Source organism: Eublepharis macularius, chromosome 5 (assembly GCF_028583425.1).
Source record: "Eublepharis macularius isolate TG4126 chromosome 5, MPM_Emac_v1.0, whole genome shotgun sequence".
Classification (NCBI taxonomy): domain Eukaryota; kingdom Metazoa; phylum Chordata; class Lepidosauria; order Squamata; family Eublepharidae; genus Eublepharis; species Eublepharis macularius.
The window spans coordinates 54157270-54180869 of NC_072794.1; the positions used below are offsets into that span (position 1 = coordinate 54157270).

At 41.6% G+C, this 23600-nt stretch overlaps 1 protein-coding gene across 1 annotated transcript in view; it reads left to right on the forward strand.

Annotated features, from left to right (window-relative positions):
• Positions 1-23362, forward strand: part of PLPPR4 (phospholipid phosphatase related 4) — a 46327-nt gene extending 22965 nt beyond the window's left edge. Inside the window, exons 2-7 of the mRNA XM_054980359.1 lie at positions 3263-3448; positions 8887-9016; positions 10156-10351; positions 13772-13829; positions 15744-15917; positions 22028-23362. Coding sequence (XP_054836334.1) covers positions 3263-3448; positions 8887-9016; positions 10156-10351; positions 13772-13829; positions 15744-15917; positions 22028-23362 — 2079 coding nt within the window. The remainder of the gene's footprint in view (positions 1-3262; positions 3449-8886; positions 9017-10155; positions 10352-13771; positions 13830-15743; positions 15918-22027) is intronic.
• The last annotated feature ends 238 nt before the right edge of the window (positions 23363-23600 follow it).

The window sequence follows — 23600 nt, forward strand, 5'->3', positions numbered from 1 at the left end:
CTTAAATGTTGATGCAACCATAACGACTGTTTAAATGTTTGTAGCTGAGAGGTGAGATGGACTTTTGTCACGTGCAATTAGTTAGCAGCCTAAATAAGCAAGAGACTGCAATTTTCACATATACATGTAGAAATAAAATTTGATTTTGTATGTGTGATGAACTGCAGTTTTTAAAAGATTAGAATTGCTGTACAAACAGCTGAAGGACTATGAAGGGTTAATGCTTCTCAGGAAAAGAGAGCTTTGAGTGACAGGCTACTCCAAGGAATCTGATTGGGTAGCATGAGCTGAACAGAGAAAGACTTCTGAACTGGATGATGGGGAGAGGGGAGTCTGATTTCTACTGTAGCTGAGAGGATCCGAGTACTGACAGCAGGGCCGGCGCGTCCATGGAGGCAGTGCCAGCAGCCGCCTCAAGCACTGATCAAGGGTGTACACTGCGGAGCTAGTGGCAGCAGTGCTGGCGGTTGAGCGAGAGCACTGGGAAGCCAACCACATGCCACCCCGGCTGCCTGCCGCGCCTGGCCCACAGCTGAGCTGCTGCAGCCTCCCAGCCCTCCTGCTCAGCTGCCCTGTGCTGCCACCACTGCCAGCACATGTTCCTGGCCAGGTGCAGCAGCTGTGGGCCAGGCAGCCGGGGCGGTGCACAGATCAACTGAACAGGAGGGCTGGGAGGACTCATGCATGCTGCCCCAGCCACTTGCCGCGCCTGGCCTGCAGCTGCTGTACCAGGCCAGGAGTGCGTCCTGGCGGCGGCAGTGTGGGGAAACTGAGTGGGCAGCCTCTCAGCCCTCCCACTCAGTTGTCCCGTGCTGCCACCGCTGCCACCAGCACACAGCTGCAGGCCAGCCAGGCATGGCAGGTATGGTGCGGGGCAACTGAGCAACTGCCTTTAGAGACAAGAGTCAGTTAAAAACTCAAGATGAGTAATGGTGTTTCAAGAGAAGGGGTTTGGGTACTGGAAAGAGGGAATCAGCCTGGTTGCCCCAGAAGTAACATCGATGTTGTAGGATACTGGCAATTGCTCCCCCCAACCCACTTTTCTCCTGCAACCCAGCTGACCAGTGGCAATAAGGGCCTGCAGGTGAACAAGAGGTCCCCTAAATACCTTGCATTTCCCAGAATATTTTAGAGGATCAGGAACTTGTCTCTCACACTCATTCAGAACAGAGTGAGACATCTCTCCTCCTGCTCTGTTCTTTTTAATGTACAGAGAATTCAGAAGAAGAGAGGAATCTCCATGTGGTGCAAGTAGGGTTGTTATGGGATGGGAAATTTCTTTTTCCAAAATTCCCTTCTTTAGATATGGCCATTGATTCCTCTTATTCTCTTTCATTTCTCTTTGAAGGGAAATTATGGCAGCTGTTTCTAACTTCAGCCTTTACAGTTTTATGTTGTACCAGGATGGTGCTCTAGCAGGAAGACAGGAAGGCTTGGGAGGACATTGCCCGCCTCTGAGTATATACAGAGTGAAAATCTGAGATTTTTGCAGAACCTCCCTTTCTGCCCCTCCTCTCTTTGAATTCCTCTTTGATCAAAAAGGAATTGATTAGAAACTACTTCCCAAGTCCTTAAAAGAGGAAAAGAAAAGGATAGTTAGATTTCAGGCAGAAACTGAGGAATTAATTTCTCTTAACATCCCTAGGTGCAAGAGAGACATCACTTCTGGCAACTGTATTTATTCCACTTATGTAGCAGATGTTCCCAGCTAGCTGCATTCTAAATCATTTTGTGCAATGTTAATTGCTTTTTTACACATATGAATGGATCGTGAAAAGTTCTGTGCTAGCTATATGAAGCATGATACAGTCCTAGAAAAGCATTTGATGCACTGAATATCTTTCAGCCTTAATTAAATTAGTCTTGCAGACTACAATTGGTTTGATTTTATTTTTGAATTAGTATGAGTCAGTTAGATCAACACTACTGTGACAAATGGCTGAATGTTATGTTACCCTTGTGATTAATTATGTTATTGTTTTAACTCAGATTTAATGTATTGTATAGTTTGAATGTATTGTGCTGTTTAATGTATTTTATAGTGTAAACCATTCTGGGGGGCCCTAGAGGACCAAAAAAAGCAGCAACAATGCATGAATAAATGTTCGCTACGGTTGTTTCTAACAGTGCAATCCTAAGAAGAGCAATCCTAACACTAACAGTGCAATCCTAAGAAGAGTTACACCAGTCTAAGCCCATTGAAATCAGTGGGCTTAGACTGGAGTAACTCTGCTTAGGATTGCACTGTAAATGTGGGGGATCAACCTATAAGTTGAGCATGGCTATAAAAATCAGAGAGGTATGCCACGGCCTGGTCTCTTCTGGGAAGACTATTCGCAGTATCTGGTGAACTGTTCTACTAGACTGGCAGTAAGTGCAGAAATATTGGGGACAGCTTGACTAGGAAGCTTTCTATTCTATACAAATTAAAATCACTTTAAAATTATAAAATAAATTATTGTAATGCAAACCTATTAAAATATGTATTTTTGGATACCCTAGATGCATCTTGCAATCATCTACCCTACAACATATCTCTGTTTTCAGAGTTTGCCAGTGAAGCATGGGGCCATGATATCATGCTGTAATGATGATATAGGAATATTCCCATGAATGTTGCATAGATAGCAATGGCAGCCTGTGTGTTGCCACTGTTTGGATCCCTGCACAAACAGGATTTTTCACACCTGACCACTTACTTAACTGACCGCACACATGTATAACTGCAGTGATTCAAATGCTCAGAAAATGCTGCAGGCCTGGGATAGGATTGTTGAACTAAGCTGCATATACATTTAATTGGACATAAGTCCAATTAAGTACTGACTTCTACTGCAGTGGTCTTCAACCCATGGTTTGGGACATGGAACGCCTCTCATGGGCAAGCAAGCCCCTATAGATCTACCATTCTGTTGTGTTTTAGAAGGATCTATTGTTGCTGTGCATGTGTATAGAGACTAAGGTGCTACACCTTCCTTTCTTTGTATGCATGCTGAAAGATGCAGCAGAACAGCAAGGCAAAGTCACAGGATTCCTCTATGGCTCTGACCTTTCACAGTAGAAGATGCTGAGCCAGATGGATCCATAACCTTACTCAGTGTAAGGCAAGAATATGTTTAACCATTCCTTTACTTACATCACTTGAACTTCGTTGTGTATGAATTGTAGACTCTGCTAATGATTTAGTATTGGATTATATTACAGACCAGACCCATAATTTATGGATTGGTTTCAACCTTGCTTCTATGTTCTCTCTTCCCAGTTGCCCATACTGGCATCTTCTGTAGTTAGCCTCTATTTTCTTGAGCTTACGGATGTCTTCAAGCCTGTTCACTCTGGATTCAGCTGCTATGACAGGAGTCTGAGTATGCCCTACATCGAACCTTCACAAGAGGCTGTCCCTTTCTTGATGTTGCTCAGCTTGGCTTTTGCTGCACCTGCCATTACGGTGAGTGAAGGAATCTTGTACTTCTCTGTTATTTCATTGTTAAGATTTTACTTTCAGAACAGGCTTTGTAGATCTTTAGAGGATCAGATGCCAGAGTTCGGGTTTAACCTTTTGAATAAGTCAGCAAACGCCCCATGATGCTGAGCCCATTCCAAGTTGCTCCCACCTCTTTCCCTTCTCCCAAACTTGCCTTGGTAAACTACATTTCCCAGAAGCTTCCTGGTGTAAATTCCTGTGGACCTTACAAAGATCTGAGCAGCAACCCTCTATTTTGTTACCCTCCAGAGATATCCTTTTTCTGGGTTTGTCCCCAGGTGAGGTCAACAGATGTAATGTGAGAGTTCATGCTTCCTGTCACTAGGGATTCCATTCCCCCTGTGGGGATCCCTCGCTCCCAGCCTCCACCCCCCCACACCACCACTCACCTGGTTGGTGGGGAGGAAATATGTAGGGAATGGGCCTGGAAGCCCTCGCAGCACACTCCCTCATGCTTTGGAGCACTTCCTTGTCTCACCGGGAATGGCATCATTCCTGACATGACAAGGAAGTGTTCCGGAGTGTGAGGTGAGTCCTCTTGATGTGCCTCCCCCCAAAAACCCTGTCCCCAGTTTGAGCTCTGGGGGACTAGGCACTGAAGGGCCTGACTCAAACCAGGGCCATGCTACACAGGGAGAGGGTGCTTCAGCCTCCCCCAATGCCATTTTCCCAAAATGAAATGGCCCTAGGAAGCATCTGTTAGACCCACTGGGGAAATGTAATATGCAGTAGGACAGTACATGTAACAGAAATCCAAAATGCTTGGGAATTATACACCTGCTCCCCCCAAAAATACGTGGGGGGGGGGGTTAGTGCAGCATGAGTTTATGTTTTTTTTTTTATTCTACTGATTTCCTGGACAATGGCATTTCTCTCCTCCAATCAGATCCTTGAGAGGAAGGAGCAGAGTGCTGCCAGCCAATCCCAAGCGGCAGAGAGCTGGTTTTGCCTTCCCCCTCCCTTGTGGGGATTTCCCTTTGAAAGTAGCAAGCCTGGAGAAGCATGTGAAGGGCTCTATTTCTCCCCAAAATGTGAAGAAGCACTGGGCAATATTTCTTCTCAATAGCTAAGCCTGGTGGGTCTATGGAAGTCCTGAATAATATCTAGAGAAGATAATGGGATGGATGAAGGGCAAGAAACTGACTCTCAATTCCTCCAAGACTGAGGTTCTGTTGGTCATATCACTCCTGTGCTGAAAGATCTGCACTGATTAACCATCTGTTTACAAACAGCATTCAAAGTGCTGGTTCTTTTTTAGTAGCAGCAAAATCTACAGTAGCCTTGTATTGGAAATCCCAAAGTTTACCAAATCTTGACACCTGGTATAACAAAATTTGGGACCAATTTATGATGGAAAAAATAACAGAAAAAATATGCTCTCAAACAAATCCAATGAGAACAACAGAATTTTACACTAAATGGGAACCCTTTTTGGAATTTCTCTCTAGAAATGAATTTTTAGTCACAAAACTTCCTCAACAAGCAGTTTGCAATTTGGAAATGATAGGCTTATGGTAACTCATTAAGAAGCCAAACAACATAATGTAAGTTGTAGTTTATCAAAATGCCAATGTATGGAGTTTTATCAAAGCTTTAAATGTTACAAGTTGTAATTGAAGATTCTTTATTGTTACTTGCTATTTGTTATGTTTTTATTGTTATATTTAAAAAATGGAAAATTAATAAAAAATATATTTTTTTAAAGTGCTGGTTCTTACTTTTACTTACTTTTAAGGCCTTAAACAGCTTCGGTGCAGGGTACCTGAAGGACAATCTCCTCCCATACCTTTTAAGATCTCTCTCTCAAGCCTCTGCCCCCACCCTCAAAGGTGACACAGGTGGTGATTAGAGACAGGGCATTTTCTGTGGTGGCACCTTGTCTTTGGAACATCCTCCCCTTTGAGGCTCACCTGGCACCTACTTTACTTTATTTTAGGCACCGGACCAAAATACATCTTTTTACCCAGGCTTTTAATTATGGATTTTATCTTAATAGCTTTTCAAAGGTCGTCTTGTTTTATGGATATTTTTATGCTGTTTATGCCCAATGGCTTGTTTTTAATGGCTTGTTTTTAATGTGGTTTTAATTGTAAGCTGCCTCGAGCAGGAGTCTGAAAGGGTAGCATAGAGAAAAACCAAAAAGAAGGTGGGAAAGATATATGTATATTAAAAAGACGAGAAAAAGAAGATAGTAGAAAGAACTTTTGATTTTCTTTATGATATTTATTGGCACAATTACAGCATTCACAATTGTGGTCTTATTATCATATTAAAACTTCATTTATCGTCCTCTTCTTTTCTTTTATCTTTTTTTACCCTCTTCTGCTTCAAAACCACAGATCATCAGTTCATTTTTTTCAGTTTCACGCTCAACGTCGAAAGGATTCCAGTTTGCTAAAAATGTGGATAATGTTTTCTCTTTAATCAGAGCAGTAAGTTTAGCCATCTCAGCTAACTCCATCATCTTCTCAATTGTAGTTAATATCAGACTTGTCCATATTTGAGCATATAATAGTCTCGCTGCCATTGTCAAGAGGATTAATGGACAAGAGGAGTAATGTTTAAAACTACACTGGGAAAGAGGAGTGAGAAAGAATAAAACCCATATTGAAGTGAAAGCTACCACCAGAATAACATTATTTTAATCTGCACAGTCATATTTCCAATGGCCAATCAGAACCTGGCCTCATCTACTTGGTGGCCACCAAGAAGAGTGTTGGTAGGCACTATAACAACTATGGTCACCATGTTGGGTACCCCTGGTATAGTGATATTTATGATAAATGCATTTGATACACACATCTCAGGCATACATTCAGTAAGACCTTGTAGCCAATAGCCATCAGCCAACTCCTTAATGTATTGTCGAAGGCTTTCACGGCCGGAGAAGGATGGTTGTTGTGGGTTTTCCGGGCTGTATTGCCGTGGTCCAAGACCACGGCAATACAGCCCGGAAAACCCACAACAACCATACAACTCCTTAATATTAGGTTAGATTCCTAGGGTGAAGGGGAATCCAGGATTTTATCCTTAGACCATGGTGAGCAGTATAAAACAACTATTTCCACTAGCTGTCAGAAGCCACTGCAAGCAGGGAGAAAGGGCTGCCTAAAAATCCTGCATACTCCCCATTTTCCCCCAAGATTCTGAATGCCCCTCCCCAGGAATTGTAGATCTTCCACTGGGAGGCAAAAGGCTGGCATTAAAAATTGCTGGTCTGGCAGGTGTGATTTTCTATAATGGCTGGCATATCTAGTTCTTTCTTCAGTATCTCTAGAACCAGGTCATTCTATGGCAAGCTTCCGTATTGCTGTCCTGGTTCACAACAAGAAACAGAATTTCTTTCCCATATTGTTCTTCTGAGATAGAGGTAGGCTCTTCATGCATAGCATCCAGCAAATCTTACAAAAGCAACTGTAGACTCTGCAAAAAAAATAATTGTGTTAATGTAAGATCTTTGCTTTTGATCAAAGTCAAAAGATATCAAAGACAGAGATATTTGATTCTGAAAGTCTGTTTGCAGCAGTAGATCTTTGCCTGTAGAACTCCCAAAGTCCCCTTTATCATCTATGTTCTCCTGCAATTATACAACCTTCACTGCCCTTATTTTGCTGTAGGGGGAATAAGAAAAATCCATTTAAGATTACACTGTGCAGCTGGAAGGAGGTTATTGGCCCTGCAATGATGCCAGACCGCTGTGCTCTGTTATCCATATCCTGGGAAGTCTGCTGTTATCAGCAGTTCTTTACTGAGCCCAGTGTTTTTAACAGAACCTTTACAAAATTAATTTATTGCCTTTCTGGAATTACACTTGAAAGGTTTGGGAAACAAACTTAGATAACAGGCAAGAGGAATTCATAACACACACACTCCAAAAAATCAGCAATAAGTGCTTCAGAACTTGTTCACAAACACAGGTACATCATTTGATTATTGGAATTTGCAGTTTTGCATTTAAACGTCATCATATATCATTTAATAATGTCCCTCCTCCTATCTGTTTTCCATTGTTGTACTTAAGTCCCCTAATCTGTACCAGCATCAGCTGCAAGGATCCTTCAGTTCCTATTACTCTGATGTCAAGGAACTATCCTGTTCCTATCCTGGCTTCTTATCGTCTCCCAGACCCTGCACAAACTCCTCATTCTTACCTTCAAAGCTTTCAATGGCTTGGCCTCCAACTTCCTATCTTTGCTGCTCCGGCTCATCTGCCTTCAGTCCAAGATCTCTTGCACCTTCAGACAACTCTTCACTTTCTCTTAGGGTGTGTGGTTCGGTTCGAAATTTGGATTAAAATACCAAATTTTGTCTTAATTTGGTAAAATCCGGGTATTCTGAATAAAAAAACAGGTATTCCAAATTTTTACCCAATTTTTACTGAAAATTTGTTTTCTATGAGGAAATCAATCTGAGGGCTATCCAGTGAGCCCCCGGGGGGGGTGTCATTTTTTAACCAAACCTTGCCAAAATTGGAGAGAACCTACTCCTGACAGTCCTGTAAAGACCTTTCAAGTTGGAATCCAAGAGCCAATGTTGTGGGCTCCTAAAGAAGATGCCCCCCTCTCTCCATTATTCCCTATGGGGGAAAATATCTGGGGATTATCGGGGGGGTTGGGGTGCATTTTTCAAGAAAACCACCAAATTTGCAGATGACCTACTCCTGACTGTCCCCTAAATACCCCCCAAGTTTCAGGAATATTGGACCTTGGGGGCCAGTTCTGTGAGCCCCTGAACAAAATGCCCCCAAGCCACACCATTGTTTCCTATGGGAAAAAAGTTAAAGCTGACTCCCATTTTAGAAACACACTGGGGCAAGGCTGCCATGGCCAAAGCACACTCCCAAATACAAACTGAGCTCATCCCATAGAAAGCCCAACAGAATCACACTGAAGCACAGGAATGGAATCCTCCCAGAACCAAAGTGAAGCAAGGGGATCAACATCACATCAGAGAATTACACCCATTCCACCCAAAACAAACTGAAGCAAGTTAGGTTGAAAGAGTTCATTGAGTGGCCTTGAATGTGGATTATAAGGCTAAAACACTGTTTCAAGGCCCCTTTTTAAGAGAGAAGGGTCAAGTGTGTGTGCAATGTGTGAAAATGAAGCACCATGCTGTCAGCCAATAGGTTGTAATATTTCTCTTGAAGGTTTTTGTAAAACTAGGAAAATACAGTACATGCTCAAATAGTGCTCATGACAGAGAATACCACCTTCTCCCCTGCCCTCACTTAGGGAAATTTCATTAGAGATGTCTGCAGAGCAATGTAATGCTTTTAATACCAAACACACTTTAGTAAATGAAGATTGTTCTCTTACAATTTTATATCAATCCTTCAGATTATATCATGGTGTGACAACTAACCATGACAGTTACCTTGAACCCTTCATTTGTCCTTGCAGATCATGGTGGGAGAAGGGATTCTCTACTGCTGCCTTTCTAAACGTCGAAATGGAATTGGAGCTGAGGCCAATATCAATGCAGGTGGCTGCAACTTCAACTCTTTCCTTAGGAGAGCAGTCCGGTTTGTTGGTGGGTTGCCTTTTTTGCTGAAGAATATCTGGTTTTGATGAGAGCCATCTTCATTCTTTAGATAAACTTAATGGCCATACTCAGTGCCTATGCATAAATCGGAAGTGCTTGCTATGTTTCCTTTTTATGGTATTGGATTGTCTCATGCACTTTTCTTGTACTAAACGAAGAAAGAAATACTCTGTTAAGTGATGAAAGCTAGCAGGAAAAGAAAGCCAGTCCAGCGTAATGGCTAGGGTCTTGGACTAGGATCTGAAAGACCCAGGTTCAAGTTCCCACTCTGTCATGAAGTTCTGTGGCTAACCCTGGGCCAGTCACATGCTGTCATCCTAACCTGCCTCACAGGATTATTGTACTACTAAAATGGGAAAATGTATGCTTCCCTGAGTGCTTTGGATAAAGGGCTGGATAAAAATATACTAACTAAATAGATTTTCTCCACATAGCCACCACCCCAGTGGTTAACAAGTTACTGGGAAGATAATCACATTAAAATAATTATGATTTGCATACAAGTTATATGTTTGCGATCAATGTTTGTTAATAACTTGTCAAGTTTCAGTTTTTCATTATTTATTTTGCTTTTGTCTGTTGGTTAGATAAGGGAAGTTCAACTTCTTTATTCTTGAGGTCACAGTATTATCCAGGCTATGGTGCGTTTCTTCACACAGTCTAACCTTCCAGCTGGTGATCATGATGGAGCTGGCATCATCCAATACCTTATGTATGAACTCTAAAGGGAGGTTTACCATTTAAGTGTGGAACATTCCTTTCTCAAAATTTGAAGCCAGTGAACATTTTAACACATTTTTAATAGCGCCTCCAGAGGTTAAATGAAGTTGCTTGGGGGGGGGGGGGGGGCAGATTTGGGGTTGAATCCTTCAGAAAATTTCCAGTAGCAGAAGGGAGGGTGATTTTGGCTGACGTCCCCAGTCCCACTGCAGACCTCCTCCCACCCTCTTCCACGTGTTCAACTTGGGCTGCAGCAGGAGGGGTGATAAGGAATTCCCATTCTGCTGACAGAAAACCCTTCTATCAGCAGAGATTTATCATGGGATCCAAGCTGCAGTCCACAGGGTATCCTCCACCAGAATACATTAATTGGGGCAGGCATCTAATTGTTTTCCTGCTTCTTTTAGGAGTCCACGTGTTTGGCCTTTGTGCCACAGCTCTTATCACTGATATCATACAGCTGTCAACGGGGTATCAGACACCATATTTCCTTACTGTATGCAAACCCAACTATACATCGCTAAATGTATCCTGCTCAGAAAATTCTTACATTGTGGAGGATATTTGCTCTGGATCTGATCCTGTTGTCATCAATGATGGAAGGTAATTCTCTCTCTTGAACTGTATTCTTGTTCAGCATTTATAGACTGTGTTGCTTGCTGGCTCTTTTTATCTAGCTCTTTTTACATTAATCTGCCGATAAACTATGTCTTTAAAAGATTCAGAGATGGAGCACTTTGTCATGATGAATGTATGTATGCCAGACGGACAGAGAGAAAGAGAGGACTAAGAAGTAGACTGAGGACATATGCAAATAGAGGAGTGGTGCTATGCAAATAGGAGCTGATTCGGTTCTCAGGAAATCTTTTTCAGATTCCAGGCATTAAGTAAGATGGCTATAATCAGTAAGAATGCTGGAAACTCAGTACTAGTCACTACCATCTCCTGCCCTCAACAAAAATTGCACCACAAAATGGTTCCCCCAAAGTGACTGAGAGGGCAATCTTAAGCAGAGTGACACCCTTCTAAGACTTCGATGGGTGTTAGGATTGCTCTGCAACTTTCTATTTCAGTTACTAATTAAAATATACCTTATGTTGTGAACTGCCAGTGGCTGTGTAGCTGTGTCTTGCTCTCAAACCTCCACACATGCAGACAATTACCAGAGAAAAATAATGTCATTAGAATTTGATGTGTGTGCCTCGTCGGTGTGTTTATTAAAAACTTGTATTGACTTCAGTGGGAACAAAGGCCAAATGAAAACATAATGACCTATAATCACATATTCAGATGAGGAAGACTTATCAGTAGCTAAAATTTGGGCCAAAGCTTTCATGAATTATTCAGAGAAGACTAACATAGATAGACTAACACAGCCAATGCAACTTGACCTGTGTTGCTAAAAAAAAAAAAATCCTCTAAACCACATTTTTCGCGCAAAAAAACCCCAATGCACAGAAGAGCAACTACCCTTAAGAGTGCCTTGACATTCTAAGGGGGCAGACATTTCACAATGTGTTGCCATCTATTCTCTGTTTATATGTCCCATTTCTAAAGGTCAAGATGAATTCTGTACCTTTTCCATATGCCATAAATTCTGTTCACAGTTTTTTTTCCTTCACAGAACCTAAGTATATTTAATAGGCACATCTGAAATTAGAGATTAGAGTCCCAGCATTCTAGAAATATATGGTAGTTTGGGTCAGATGACTGCAATCTAGACTTCCCATACTGTTGCCTGTTCATCATTGAATGGCTACAACACTCAAATGATGAATTGCATGCATGAATGGGCACAAATCTAAGTTATAAGTTCCTTATAGCAGTGACTTTTTTGCACGCTTTTGAGAGAAAGGAGGTATTAAAATGTTATTTCAAGAGACTGAGGTCAAGACAAAAAAAAAACTGGATGGAGGAGGGTTAAGTCCACCACTCTTCCCTTTTGCCATGTACTTGTTCAGCTCCTCCCAGACTTGTCAGACCTCTTATGAACTACACTAGAGTGGAACAGTGGTTAGCTTGTTGGACTGGAATCTGGGAGACACAGGCTCAACTCTATCCTCACCTCAGTCATGAAGATTACGGTAGCTGCTTCTACACAGAGACATGAAAACACACCCCTGCTATGGGAGCAACAGCAAGTATGGTGGGAGTAGGTGAGATTGAGGGCCCACACACACCCGTCCTTGCTCCTTTTGCTACTTCACTCCTCTTTCTTTTCTCTGTTGCAATTTTGGAGGTCTCCAGTGGCCTAAAACCCACCTTTCACCTTCCTTTCCCTCTCTTTACTGGATCACACTGTAAGTAAAAGAAAAGCCCTTTAAAGGGATAAAAGGAAAGGAATTGTATGCAGTAGTCCCATGCTATTTTGAATTTGAATGGATAAACATTTAGTTCTGCCCTTAGCAATATAGTGAATCTGGCCACTCTAACTAGGCTGTGGCATATGTTGTATTACCTCAAGCAGAGTTCAGATTCCAAAATGAGGGTTTTATGTGTCTTGCAACATTTCAGACAGATACTGTAATGAAAATATGTTATCTTGAGGTGCTGAAAGGGTGCATATATAGAACTGGCCAGTGTTCAAAAAATAAAGGATTTTAATGGTTTCACTAGTCTATTTTGAGATCACATTCCTTCTGTTCTCAATAATAACAACAACAACAACAACATTTAATTTATATACCGCCCTTCAGGGCAACTTAACACCCACTCAGCAGTTTACAAAGTATGTTATTATTATCCCCACAACAAACACCCTGTGAGGTGGGTGGAGCTGAGAGAGCTCCAGAGAGCTGACTAGCCCAAGGTCACCCAGCTGGCTTCAAGTGGAGGAGTGGGGAATCAAACCCGGTTCTCCAGATTAGAGTCCCAGCATTCTAGAAATATATGGTAGTTTGGGTCAGATGACTGCAATCTAGACTTCCCATACTGTTGCCTGTTCATCATTGAATGGCTACAACACTCAAATGATGAATTGCATGCATGAATGGGCACAAATCTAAAACTATAGCTGGAGTGTCCAACATTTGCTCACATCACCTCAAACACTGGCCATTTTCACACTACTAACTTGCTTCCATAACGTTGTGAAATGTCGCGCAAAAAACGTGGAAGATAGCGTCTTCTCGCGAGAGTTTTGCGTGATGTTGCACAAAACTCTCACGAGGAGACGCTATCTTCCGTGCTATTGCGCAACATTTTGCAACGTTACAGAAGCAGGTTAGTAGTGTGAAAACGGCCATAGTGCACCTCAATGGAATTGAATCAGCTGGGAAATCATCCAGTGCAGAAGATTGTGTAGGGATGGGAATCCAGTGATAGATGTTGGTATGCCCTTTCATTTGGAAATGATCACCTGCACATACAGGGAGTTGTTGCCGTTATGTGCACAAAGTACTTTACTTTTAATGGATGACAGTGCCACAGCCCCCTGCAGAGCAACACGGGCATACCCAAAGCAACTGGATAGTAGCCTTCAGCTAGATTGTCACACACACAAACACCCAAATTGACTAGCGGCTGGGAAGAAATGATGATATACCCTGAGTAGTCATAGTCCATGGAGGGCAAGTGCTTCTGGTTTTACAACAGTGGGTTCAAGTTCAGCTTTTTCCTTTCCTTAAATGATTGTTGAAATTAAAATTCTACAACTGCATATCTCATCCCAGGTATTACTGTACTTTATTGACTCATGTAATTGTAGCATTTTCTCCACTGTAATTTTAAAAAACTCCAAAAGTGAAATGATTCAAGATGGGAAGTTAAATCTTTGCAATCAAAATGTTATTTGTTAATATGGGTTAAAGCAGTTGTTCTCTCCAGAATATCAAAAGTGAATTTATCAACAACAACAACAAAGAAAAGCTTTCGAGCAGTCCAATCGTCATTTCCTTGACAGCATCTTGTAAGTTAAACATGATTAAAGGACTGGACCACCCGGTGTTGTGTCTATTTTTAAACTCAACTTGAGCAGAACATATTTTAAGTGAGAAATTTGATTTGGGTGTCCTTCCTTTTCAGAAAGTCATTCCCTTCACAACACGCTACTCTGGCAGCCTTTGCGGCTGTATATGTTTCGGTAAGTAATTAAGCCTGTTCATAATAGTTTCTACAAGAGGGAAAGTCAAAATGTCATTTCGTGCCTGTTTTAAAGCAAGATGATTAAGACTAGTGATGCCAGAAAATACAAGAAGAGACTGGGTTGTTTGTAATCCCCCCACCCCCGGTCTAAAATGAAAAGAAATTGAACATTTTTAGAAAAATGAAACAAGAATCCTTTCTGACAAATATTTCCTTTTCCATGCTTTTTAAAACAATGTTTTAAAACAATGTTGTTACATAGCCAGTTTACATGACTATAGATCCCTCAGATCTAAGAATCAAACAGATTCTTAGCAGTGATAATAACATTTCTGTTTGACTAGTTTATTAAACAAGGAACAACTTTAGGATTTGATGTTGGAAAATTACTTTCCCAGTCTTTGCAGATTAGAGACTGTCTTCAGGTTTTAGTCTAGCAGTTCCACCTGGGACTCTGCCAAGCATAATGTTGCAATGTGGTGCCATGGCTTTCATTAGAAATGGGCTCAGATCAGAACAAGGCTTGGGAAAACCAAGCTATGAGGCCATTCCTAAGTCCTGTTCTGAGTTTTTAAAATGACTGGGAAGAGTCATTTGCTCTCCTTTCCTCCCCTTCATAATCCTTGCTGATGCTAGCACAAGGCAGGCAGAGTGTTTCTGTCCTACCTCCCACTGGTCTCCCCTTCCTTCACTAGCAGCTTCTGATGAACTTCTGCTGCACCTTGGACTATGTGATCCACAAGGTCCACCATAATATGGAACATTTTAAATGCTTTTAAGGTTGTTATCCATCCTGAGCCTGCTTGCGGGGTGGGCGGAATTCAAATATGATATAAATAAATAAAATAAATAAAATATGAAGGTGGACAGGGAAGGAAGGGGAGAGAAAGGTTCCTCCTCTGCCAACTGCTGTTTTTATTAGCAGCAGATGAGGAGGAGGAAGGAGTGTATGTTTTCTTCTGTGGTTCTGATACAATCTGAACCGGAGAAGAATTCAAAAGCTCTCTAATGTATTTCAGCACCACTGCAGTAGATGATCATAAACGGTATGATAGTTACCAACTCATCATGGATCAGTGATACAAGAGGTCCCCCCCAGCCCTGTAAACCTGCTTGGCTTTTCGGTTAGAGCAGCTATTGGTTGAACACTGACTGAAGTATTCTCAGACCTCCTGCCTCTATCCTTGGCTTGACTGCCAGCCTGCCTCAAGATTGCCAGCCCTGGCAAGAGCTAATTCATTCATTTCCTTTTGCTACTAATACATACAATTAACAGCTCACATAAGTGGTCTCCTAGTACAACACACAGGCCAAGGATTTATTCAAGGACTAACTGCCCTACACATTTCAAAGACTTATCTCAAAGATCAGCTACACAATACATGCTCATAAGAGAATATGAGAGAACTTATAAATTTGTATCTCTGACTAAGAATTCTGTTCACAATGCAAACAGCACAAACCATTGAGAGCATACATACCTTTTGGTCCTTCTATTGGTGTTCTTTGCTAATGAAGGAATAGACCTAATTTTACAAGACTAATCAGGAAGACACTTCTGTGAGGCCAGTCCCCAAATTTCCACATTTCTAAACCATAGATAGGAAGATTTGGAGTGGGTTTGATGACCGACTTGAAGTACAATTTTAAGCTGAACTACACCCTTCTGAGGGCCAAGCTACAAGTGACGAATGACACTTGAACGGCAAGTGGATCGAGTGGAGAGCAAGTGGAGGGCAAGTGAACAAGCAGGAATACACTTGCCATTCAAGTGTCATTCGTCACTTGTAGTTTGGCCCTAAGTCCATTAACTTCAGTGGCCTTAGAAAGGTGGTGATACTACTTAGAATTGCACTGCTAGTTACTCTCAATGGTAAATTTTACTCAATTTTTAATGTATTTTGTTTTAAAGATGTACTTCAATTCTACTTTAACCGACTCCTCTAAACTTCTGAAACCACTTCTAGTCTTCGCGTTTATCATCTGTGGGATTATCTGTGGACTAACTCGCATCACCCAATACAAAAACCATCCAGTTGATGTTTACTGTGGCTTTTTAATTGGAGGTGGAATTGCTCTTTATTTGGTAAGTAGAGTGCAAATGTTCAAATTAAATATTGCTAAATATTGGTTGCTAAATATCTTAAAGTTAATTGACTTTTCTGTGTGGTATCTACTCCTTGCATCTGAAAATAAACAGATGTATTTGAAAAATATAAGGAGTATAATAATCTAAACAGAAAAACGCAAGCTGGGAACAGTGAGGATGGAATCAGGAGAGGAGGGGGAAAGAGTGGGAAATTCCTGCTACATCATCTCAGTCATCTCTCTGAGATACTGTAAGGAACTCGAGATGGCCACTTGAACGGCAAGTGGATCGAGTGGAGAGCATCAGTGTTGACGGCACACGTCACTTCCCTTTTTTTTAAAAAAAAAGTTAATTTTGCGCTATACCAATATTCTGACTTTTAAGAAATGGCAAGGTGTCCTCCCCCTCATCTTTGATTGGCCCATTTTTTGCTCATCACAGACCACTTTCTAACAATTGGCTGATTGTTATGGCAGGCAAATTTGAAATTAATTTGTCACATTAAAACATTCTCCGGAAACCCTGTTGCTTACAGTGTTTCTGCTTGTAGTACTCGTCAAGATGGATGTTGGTAATTGCAAAGAGTGCTCTCCGCACACTCTTAAAAATGGCGGAACACACTATGGGAATGGTCACCGTGTGACATGCGCATGCTCCAGGGACTGTTTCTTTTCCCACGCAAACCGCTGCTCACTAAAATAGGTTTTGCAGTTTACCAACCTTTCTTTATTGTGCAAATGTACCATGAAAGCCCATTTTTTTTTTAAAAAAAGGGCCGGGGTAAACAGATTTCTGCCATTATCATGTGGTACGGAAAGGAGGCGCAATTGTGGCGTGGTGAGGGCGGGGAACACGCGGAATGGGAAAGCATGTGAGTATCTGCTTGAACAGCGCCGTGGTTGCGAAAAAGCCGCGGAAACAAAAACAAAGTGTAGATTCAGCCCTGTTCTGCAGGCACTCAGATTCACAAGTCCCGATCTTAAGACACTTATCAGCTGTGGCCGTATCATACATGATGCTAAGTTGATAAGATAGAAGTCCAATGGCATTTTAAAGACTAAACAGCATTTATTCCACTGTGAGCTTTTGTGAGTCAGACCTCTTTTCTTCAGATGCTGTGCAAAGGAAATCATATTTCACATTTTTACAGAAAAAATTACCACAGGAGTAAGAAAAGGGGAAATTGGGGGAAAAGAGAGAGACATGGTGTGAATCCTATCTTTCAGATATAATTCTCTTTGTAAGGGACTGAAATGGATTAGGTCAGGGGTGGATCTACATTTTTGGGACCCTGAAGCTTGAACTGTTATGGGGGGCCCTGCACAACTAGCAACAATAGGGCAACATCCAACAAGGTCCAAAGGACCTCGCTGCCCATGCAAGGACCTCAAAGCCCAAATGGCAAAGAACGGGGTAGTGGGGTGGACCCCTTGAAAATGGGCCATGCAGTGAGCCCCTTCCCACCAGCAACAAGGTCTGGGTAACCACTGTTAGCTTCTTTAGTGGGGCTGTTCCATGGCAGATCACCACAATTTTTTAAAAAGTTTAACCACTACATCTCAGATTTTGATTAAAATTGCTGTATTGGGTTATCTCACATGTCAAAATCACTTGTGCGAATAAAAATTTCCTAGGCTATGCCTTATATTTTCCGAGTTATGGCGGATGAAAATTAGGGAAACGTTCATAAAATGAACATGCAAGATGCATCATAAAATGATAAAATAAAACATAGCAAAGACCACAGTTAATATAATCTTTTATTTTAGGCACCTATGAGGATACATATTATATGAAGCACATTACCTTGGATCTGACACAGCTTCTAGGAGCTCTCTCAGTCCCACCCACCTCACAGGGTGTTTTGTTGTGGGGATAATAATAACATACTTTGTAAACTGCTCTGAGTGGGTGTTAAGTCATCCTGAAGGGGGGTATATAAATCGAATGTTATTATTATTATTAAGGTTCTTTAGGATATTATTGGCTACAAATATCTTCAGCATCCACAAAGATGCACAGTCAAAAAGTCTAAACATATAAGTAATACAGATATTGTAAGTCCAGGTTAACGCTCAAAATACTGGAACAGCAGGTGAGATTTTCAGACTGTACTTGGGAGGCTGCAGTTCTTCTCACTTGAATCCTGAATCCCACTTCACCTTTGTTTTAAAAGATCTCTAATAATTGCACAGGTTACCAACATTTACCTGCAATAATACAAAGCAGGCCTTGAAACAACAAGATCTGTGCAGGCCTTTCCCTCCCTTATGGTGCTGTAGCCAGGCCAAACTCCTAAGAAGCATTAACAAATAGAATACTAAGAAAGACGTATTGCAACAGTTCTAAAGGGACACATTATTCACAATCATATGAATTTCCCATTAAAAGTCTTAATAATTCCAAACCAACATTTAATAACTTCCCAAGAAATAACTTCACCTTTGTTTTATTCTAATAATTGCACCGGTTACCAACATTTACCTGCAATAATCCAAAGCAGACCTTGAAACAACAAGATCTGTGCAGGTCTTCCCTCACCCTTATGGCGCTGTTGCTTCTTCCTGGGCCAGGTTGAACTGCTACACTGCTGGATACAACCAGCCCGCTTTAGGGGAAGCGACAACACTGAGCATGCTCCATTCTAAGGTCAATATTAAGTACTTCAGCCCATAGGCTTATGATTCTATCACTAAAATAGCCTTATTTTAATAACAAACACTTTTTTAAAACTCCATTAATTTTGTTGGAAAATGCGTTCATTAAAAAAAAAAGTTGCTTCAGGGGCCCTCTTGGATTAGGGGCCCTGAAGCTTAAACTTCATTAGTTTCACAGTAGATCCACCTCTGGATTAGGTTGTTATACATAATGGATGGTGAGAGAGGTCGGAGGTTCTTTCCCCTGCTCTCATGAGGAACAGATAAATAACAAAAGTGCAATCAAGTAGGATAAACTACAGTTGATTGAGGAAGAAACAGCCTGAAGCTTAACAATGCAATCCTAAGCATAGGTACTCTGATCTAAGCCTACTGAAAATTAACTGACAATAAAGAGTTATAATATTCATGACATGTTAAGAAGAGATAATTAAACTTTCTAAAAAGTGGGTCCGGAGAAGTGACCTCTGACTCATAAAAGCTCACGCTAGAATAAATGTTAGTCTTTAAGATGCCCCTGGACTTCTTCCTTTTTTCTTTTCTCTTTTTTGCTGCATTAGACTAACATGTCTTTGGAATTAGGAGGGTAAAGCCAGCCTTGAAAGCAATCACATACAGAAGCATGGTAGAGTACACAATACAGTGAACGTGAATACTCATTGCACTGTTCAGCTTTCAGAGGGTGTGTGTGCAGGTAAATATATATATTAACACGGGCCACTGAATGTGTAAATAGAGTGTATCTGAAAGCCCCAGTGTGGTTCTGCACAAACTGAAACCGATGAATTACTCTCTCGCCTAGGTACGGCACTCCGGGATTATTAAATCAGCAGAAAAGGCACAATCACTGAGCAATTAGATCAAAGCAAGGATTAATAAATCAGGGTGTATGGCTGTAAAACTAGGCAGAGGATAGGAATGGTCTTTGGATAAAGCTAAAGGAAAAGGAAATAAGACTGAACATTTCCTGTTCCTTTTTTGGCTTAAAACTGAAGACTCAAACAGCCAAGATAAAGATAGCGTCTCTTGTTCAGCTAAAAAAATGCAAATTGCAGGCTTGTTTAGTGTCATTTTGCCTTTGTACTGAGCAAGAAAGGGAAAATCCTCCAACCACCATTAAATTCACAATTCACATTTTAAGGGCAGGGGGTAGGGGAGAGATCTTTGAAAATGATCACAACGAAGCAAGGAATCTGGGTTTCATTAGCAAGAACTAGTGCAGATTCAAGAGATAAATACTGTCCCCCTTTATGGCTTTAAGGCCAACTGAGGCAGCTTAAGCTTTCCATTTGTTTTATATGGATGAAATGACATGAGTGATCTTAGTCTAGTCTGTTTAAGCCATATTTTAAAACTTTTTGAGAGTCCTTTGAATTATTTTGGTCACTTTGATGACTTCCCTTGGACTTATTTTGTTGTTGTTTCATCATAGCTTAATTAGTACTAAATTGTGGGTTGCAGCTCTTATTATAGAATGGACACATTCTAAAATAATAAACAATATAATTTCTCATAGATTTTAGCTCTCCTCCTCCCAATCTCATTTTTTTGATTATGTGACATTTTAAATCCCATTGGAACATATGTTGTAAATTTCACAAAATCTGACATAATTTTTGAGTCGGGGCTTCTTGAATAATGCATTAAATCAGCAGTATTTAATACGGTGCCTGTGGGTGTCATGGCACCTGCTGGTGTGTTTCCTGGTGCCCTCTTGCTTCTTCTTCCATGTAGAAACAATTCTAGTTCCCCTCCACTTTACTGGAGGCAGGAGATGCAAACTGGAGAGCCAGTTTGGAGTAGTGGTTAAGAGCGGTGGGACTCTAATCTGGAGAACCAGGTTTGATTCCCCACTCCTCCACTTGAAGCTAGCTGAGTGACCCTGGGCCAGTCACAGCTCTTTGGACCTCTCTCAGCCCCAGCCTGCTCACAGGGTGACTGTTGTGGGGATAATAATGACATACTTTGTAAACCTCTCTGAGTGGGCTTTAAGTTGTCCTGAAGAGCGGTATATAAATCATATATTATTATTACGAGGAGCCCATCTTTGTTTCTGCAAGTCTTGCTTGAAACTGCCTAACATTTTGTAGATTAGACAAGCTCCCATAGCAGCCACTTTTTGTATTGCCCACTACTTCTTCTCAGGGCTTTTTTTCTGAGAAAAGAGGTGGTGGAACTCAAGACCGCACAATGACGTCACTTTGGGTCAGCTGGAACAAGGGGGGAGTTTTTTAAAGTTTAAATCACCCTTGGTGAAAATGGTCACATGGCCAGTGGCCCCACCCCCTGATCTCCAGACAGAGGGAGATCAGGGGGTGGAGATTAGGGGCAGGGCCACCGGCCATGTAACCATTTTCAAGAGGTGCCGGAACACTGTTCCACCGTGTTCCAGCTGAAAAAAAGCCCTGCTTCTTCTCATAATTAAGTAGCTCAAGAGACTGGATTTGGACTGCTTTTTAAATTACTGCTTTGAACATGGAAGATGTTGTGCAGTGACTACAGGATTTGTTTGTAATTTATTAATCTTTTGTTTTTGTTTTTGTCTTTGTCTTTTTTATCTTTACTTTTAAAACCACTAGAGCAGTATGTAAGTAGAAAGGTGGGAGTAAACCAACATTCTGAAGAAATAAATAAGAAAGTGGTTTTGATATAGTTTTGCAGTTTGCATGCAATTTCTCAAAATTAGCATCAGAACTGTACAAGACAAATTACCATGTTAGTCTTTGCACCAGTTAGTCTATGAACCAGTTTATGAAAATGATAGAGATTGCTGATCCATGTAACAAAAGATTGGCGTCAGAAGGCAGAGGTTCAGGAACTAGGATATAATTGGAAGACATACCATGATCATATGGAAGCCAAGCAGATCTGAGTCTGATAAGTGAATGAATAGAAGAAGCGCTGGATATGAATGTAGTTAGTAATAACAGCTCATAAGGATGATTCACAAATTCACTATCAGTCCCCTGCTGCCTGTTTCAAAAGCCCGAAAGGACTAGAATCCCTCGCAGCAACAACCAAAACAAGAAAAGAGGGTGGACATGTTCTCAGGACTGACTTACCTATAGAAGAAGAAACTGCTACAGCTGCAATTTCCAGCTCTTTCAGCTGCTGTTTCTTGCTATTAGGAAAAAGAAGCTGCTGTCAGAGTCCGTGTGTTACTGTTGCCTTAGAATAGCATGGGGCCGCTGTTTTGAGGATGGCATGGAGTGTGACATCTTCTCTGCAGGGACACTATTCTCTTCTCTTCTCGGGCATCCTAAAGTAGGCAGGTAACTCAAAAGACCCATTAGAAAGTCCTGTGTGAATGATCCAACAGAAAATGTGTCTCTGAGTACACACATAAGCGGTTTAATGGAGTTCTACCATGTCCAAAATACCACACATGATTAAAGTTATAATAAATACTTAATTTTCCATAATGGGATCCTATTTTTCTCCCAATACTAGGGCCTGTATGCTGTGGGGAACTTTCTGCCAAGTGAAGAGAACATGTTTCATCAGAACCAGCACAGAGAACCATTAAGGTCTTTGACTGACATGAGCCAAGATGCCAGTAGAATTTTGCCTGGTAAAAATGGCCCAAGCAATGATGCTATCTCCACTCACCATGCTGAGAGTATGTTAAATAGGAACCACAGAGAAACCGGCTCCCTGACTAACCTCAAAAGAGCAAATGCTGATGTAGAGATAATAACGCCACGAAGTCCAATGGGAAAGGAGAACATGGTCACTTTCAGTAACACTTTGCCAAGAGTCAATACACCTGCAATGGAAGAGTCAGCTCGTCGGAATGCAACTATTCATGCATCTATGGATTCTGCCCGCTCAAAGCAGCTTCTCTCCCAATGGAAGAACAAGAATGAAAGTCGGAAGTTGTCCCTGCAAGTAATAGAGACAGATTCTGGACAATCACCACCCCGAGCAATTGAAATGAGGTCAAGTTCTGAGCCATCCAGAGTGGGAGTTAATGGGGATCACCATGGGCCTACCAATCAGTACTTGAAAATTCAGCCTGGTAGCATGCCAGTCTGTAACAGTGTTGGTCTTTCTGGTCCAAGGGTTTCTATTCAGTCACGCCCTGGTTCTTCACAGCTTGTGCATATTCCTGAAGAGACACAGGAGAATGTCAACACATCTCCAAAAACTAGCACAGCTAGAGCTAAGTGGTTGAAAGCTGCTGAGAAGACAGTTGGGTGCAGAACCAACAGCCAGCCAAGAATCATGCAGGTCATTGCCATGTCCAAGCAACAAGGTGTGCTGCAGGGCAGCCCTAAGAGCTCCGAGGGTAGCACAGTCACCTGTACGGGAGCCATCCGATATAAAACCTTGACAGATCACGAACCGAGCAGTATTGTAAGAGTAGAGGCCCATCCTGAAAATAACAGGCCTATAATCCAGATGCCATCAGAAGGGGAAGGGAGTGGCTCCTGGAAATGGAAAGCCCCTGAGAAAGGAAGCCTTCGTCAAACATATGAGCTAAATGATCTAAACAGGGACTCTGAGAGCTGTGAATCTTTGAAAGACAGTTATGGATCCAGTGACAGGAAAAGAAGCAACATTGATAACAGTGAGCACCACCACCATGGGATAACTACGATAAGGGTCACGCCTGTGGAAGGGAGTGAGATTGGTTCAGAGACCCTGTCCATTTCCTCTAGCCGTGACTCCACGCTTCGAAGAAAAGGTAATATCATTTTGATTCCTGAAAGAGGCAGCAGCCCGGAAAATACCAGGAACATCTTCTACAAAGGAACATCTCCAACAAGAGCATACAAAGAATGAAAGCTGATGACTCCAGCAAAGCAATGCCACTCACAATCAATACTGTTTGGTACGAGCTTTTGTGCTCTCTTTATTTTTGAGCTGATGCCGAAATAATCTTAATGTGCCAAAATATCAACCATCAGCCTGACTGTTTTTGGATGTTGCTGATGTGTAGTGATTGTGCATGAGTTTGTGGATTTCATGTCGCAGGGGGGAAAAGCACAATGCAAGAACCTAACCAACTGGAAGTGTTTCC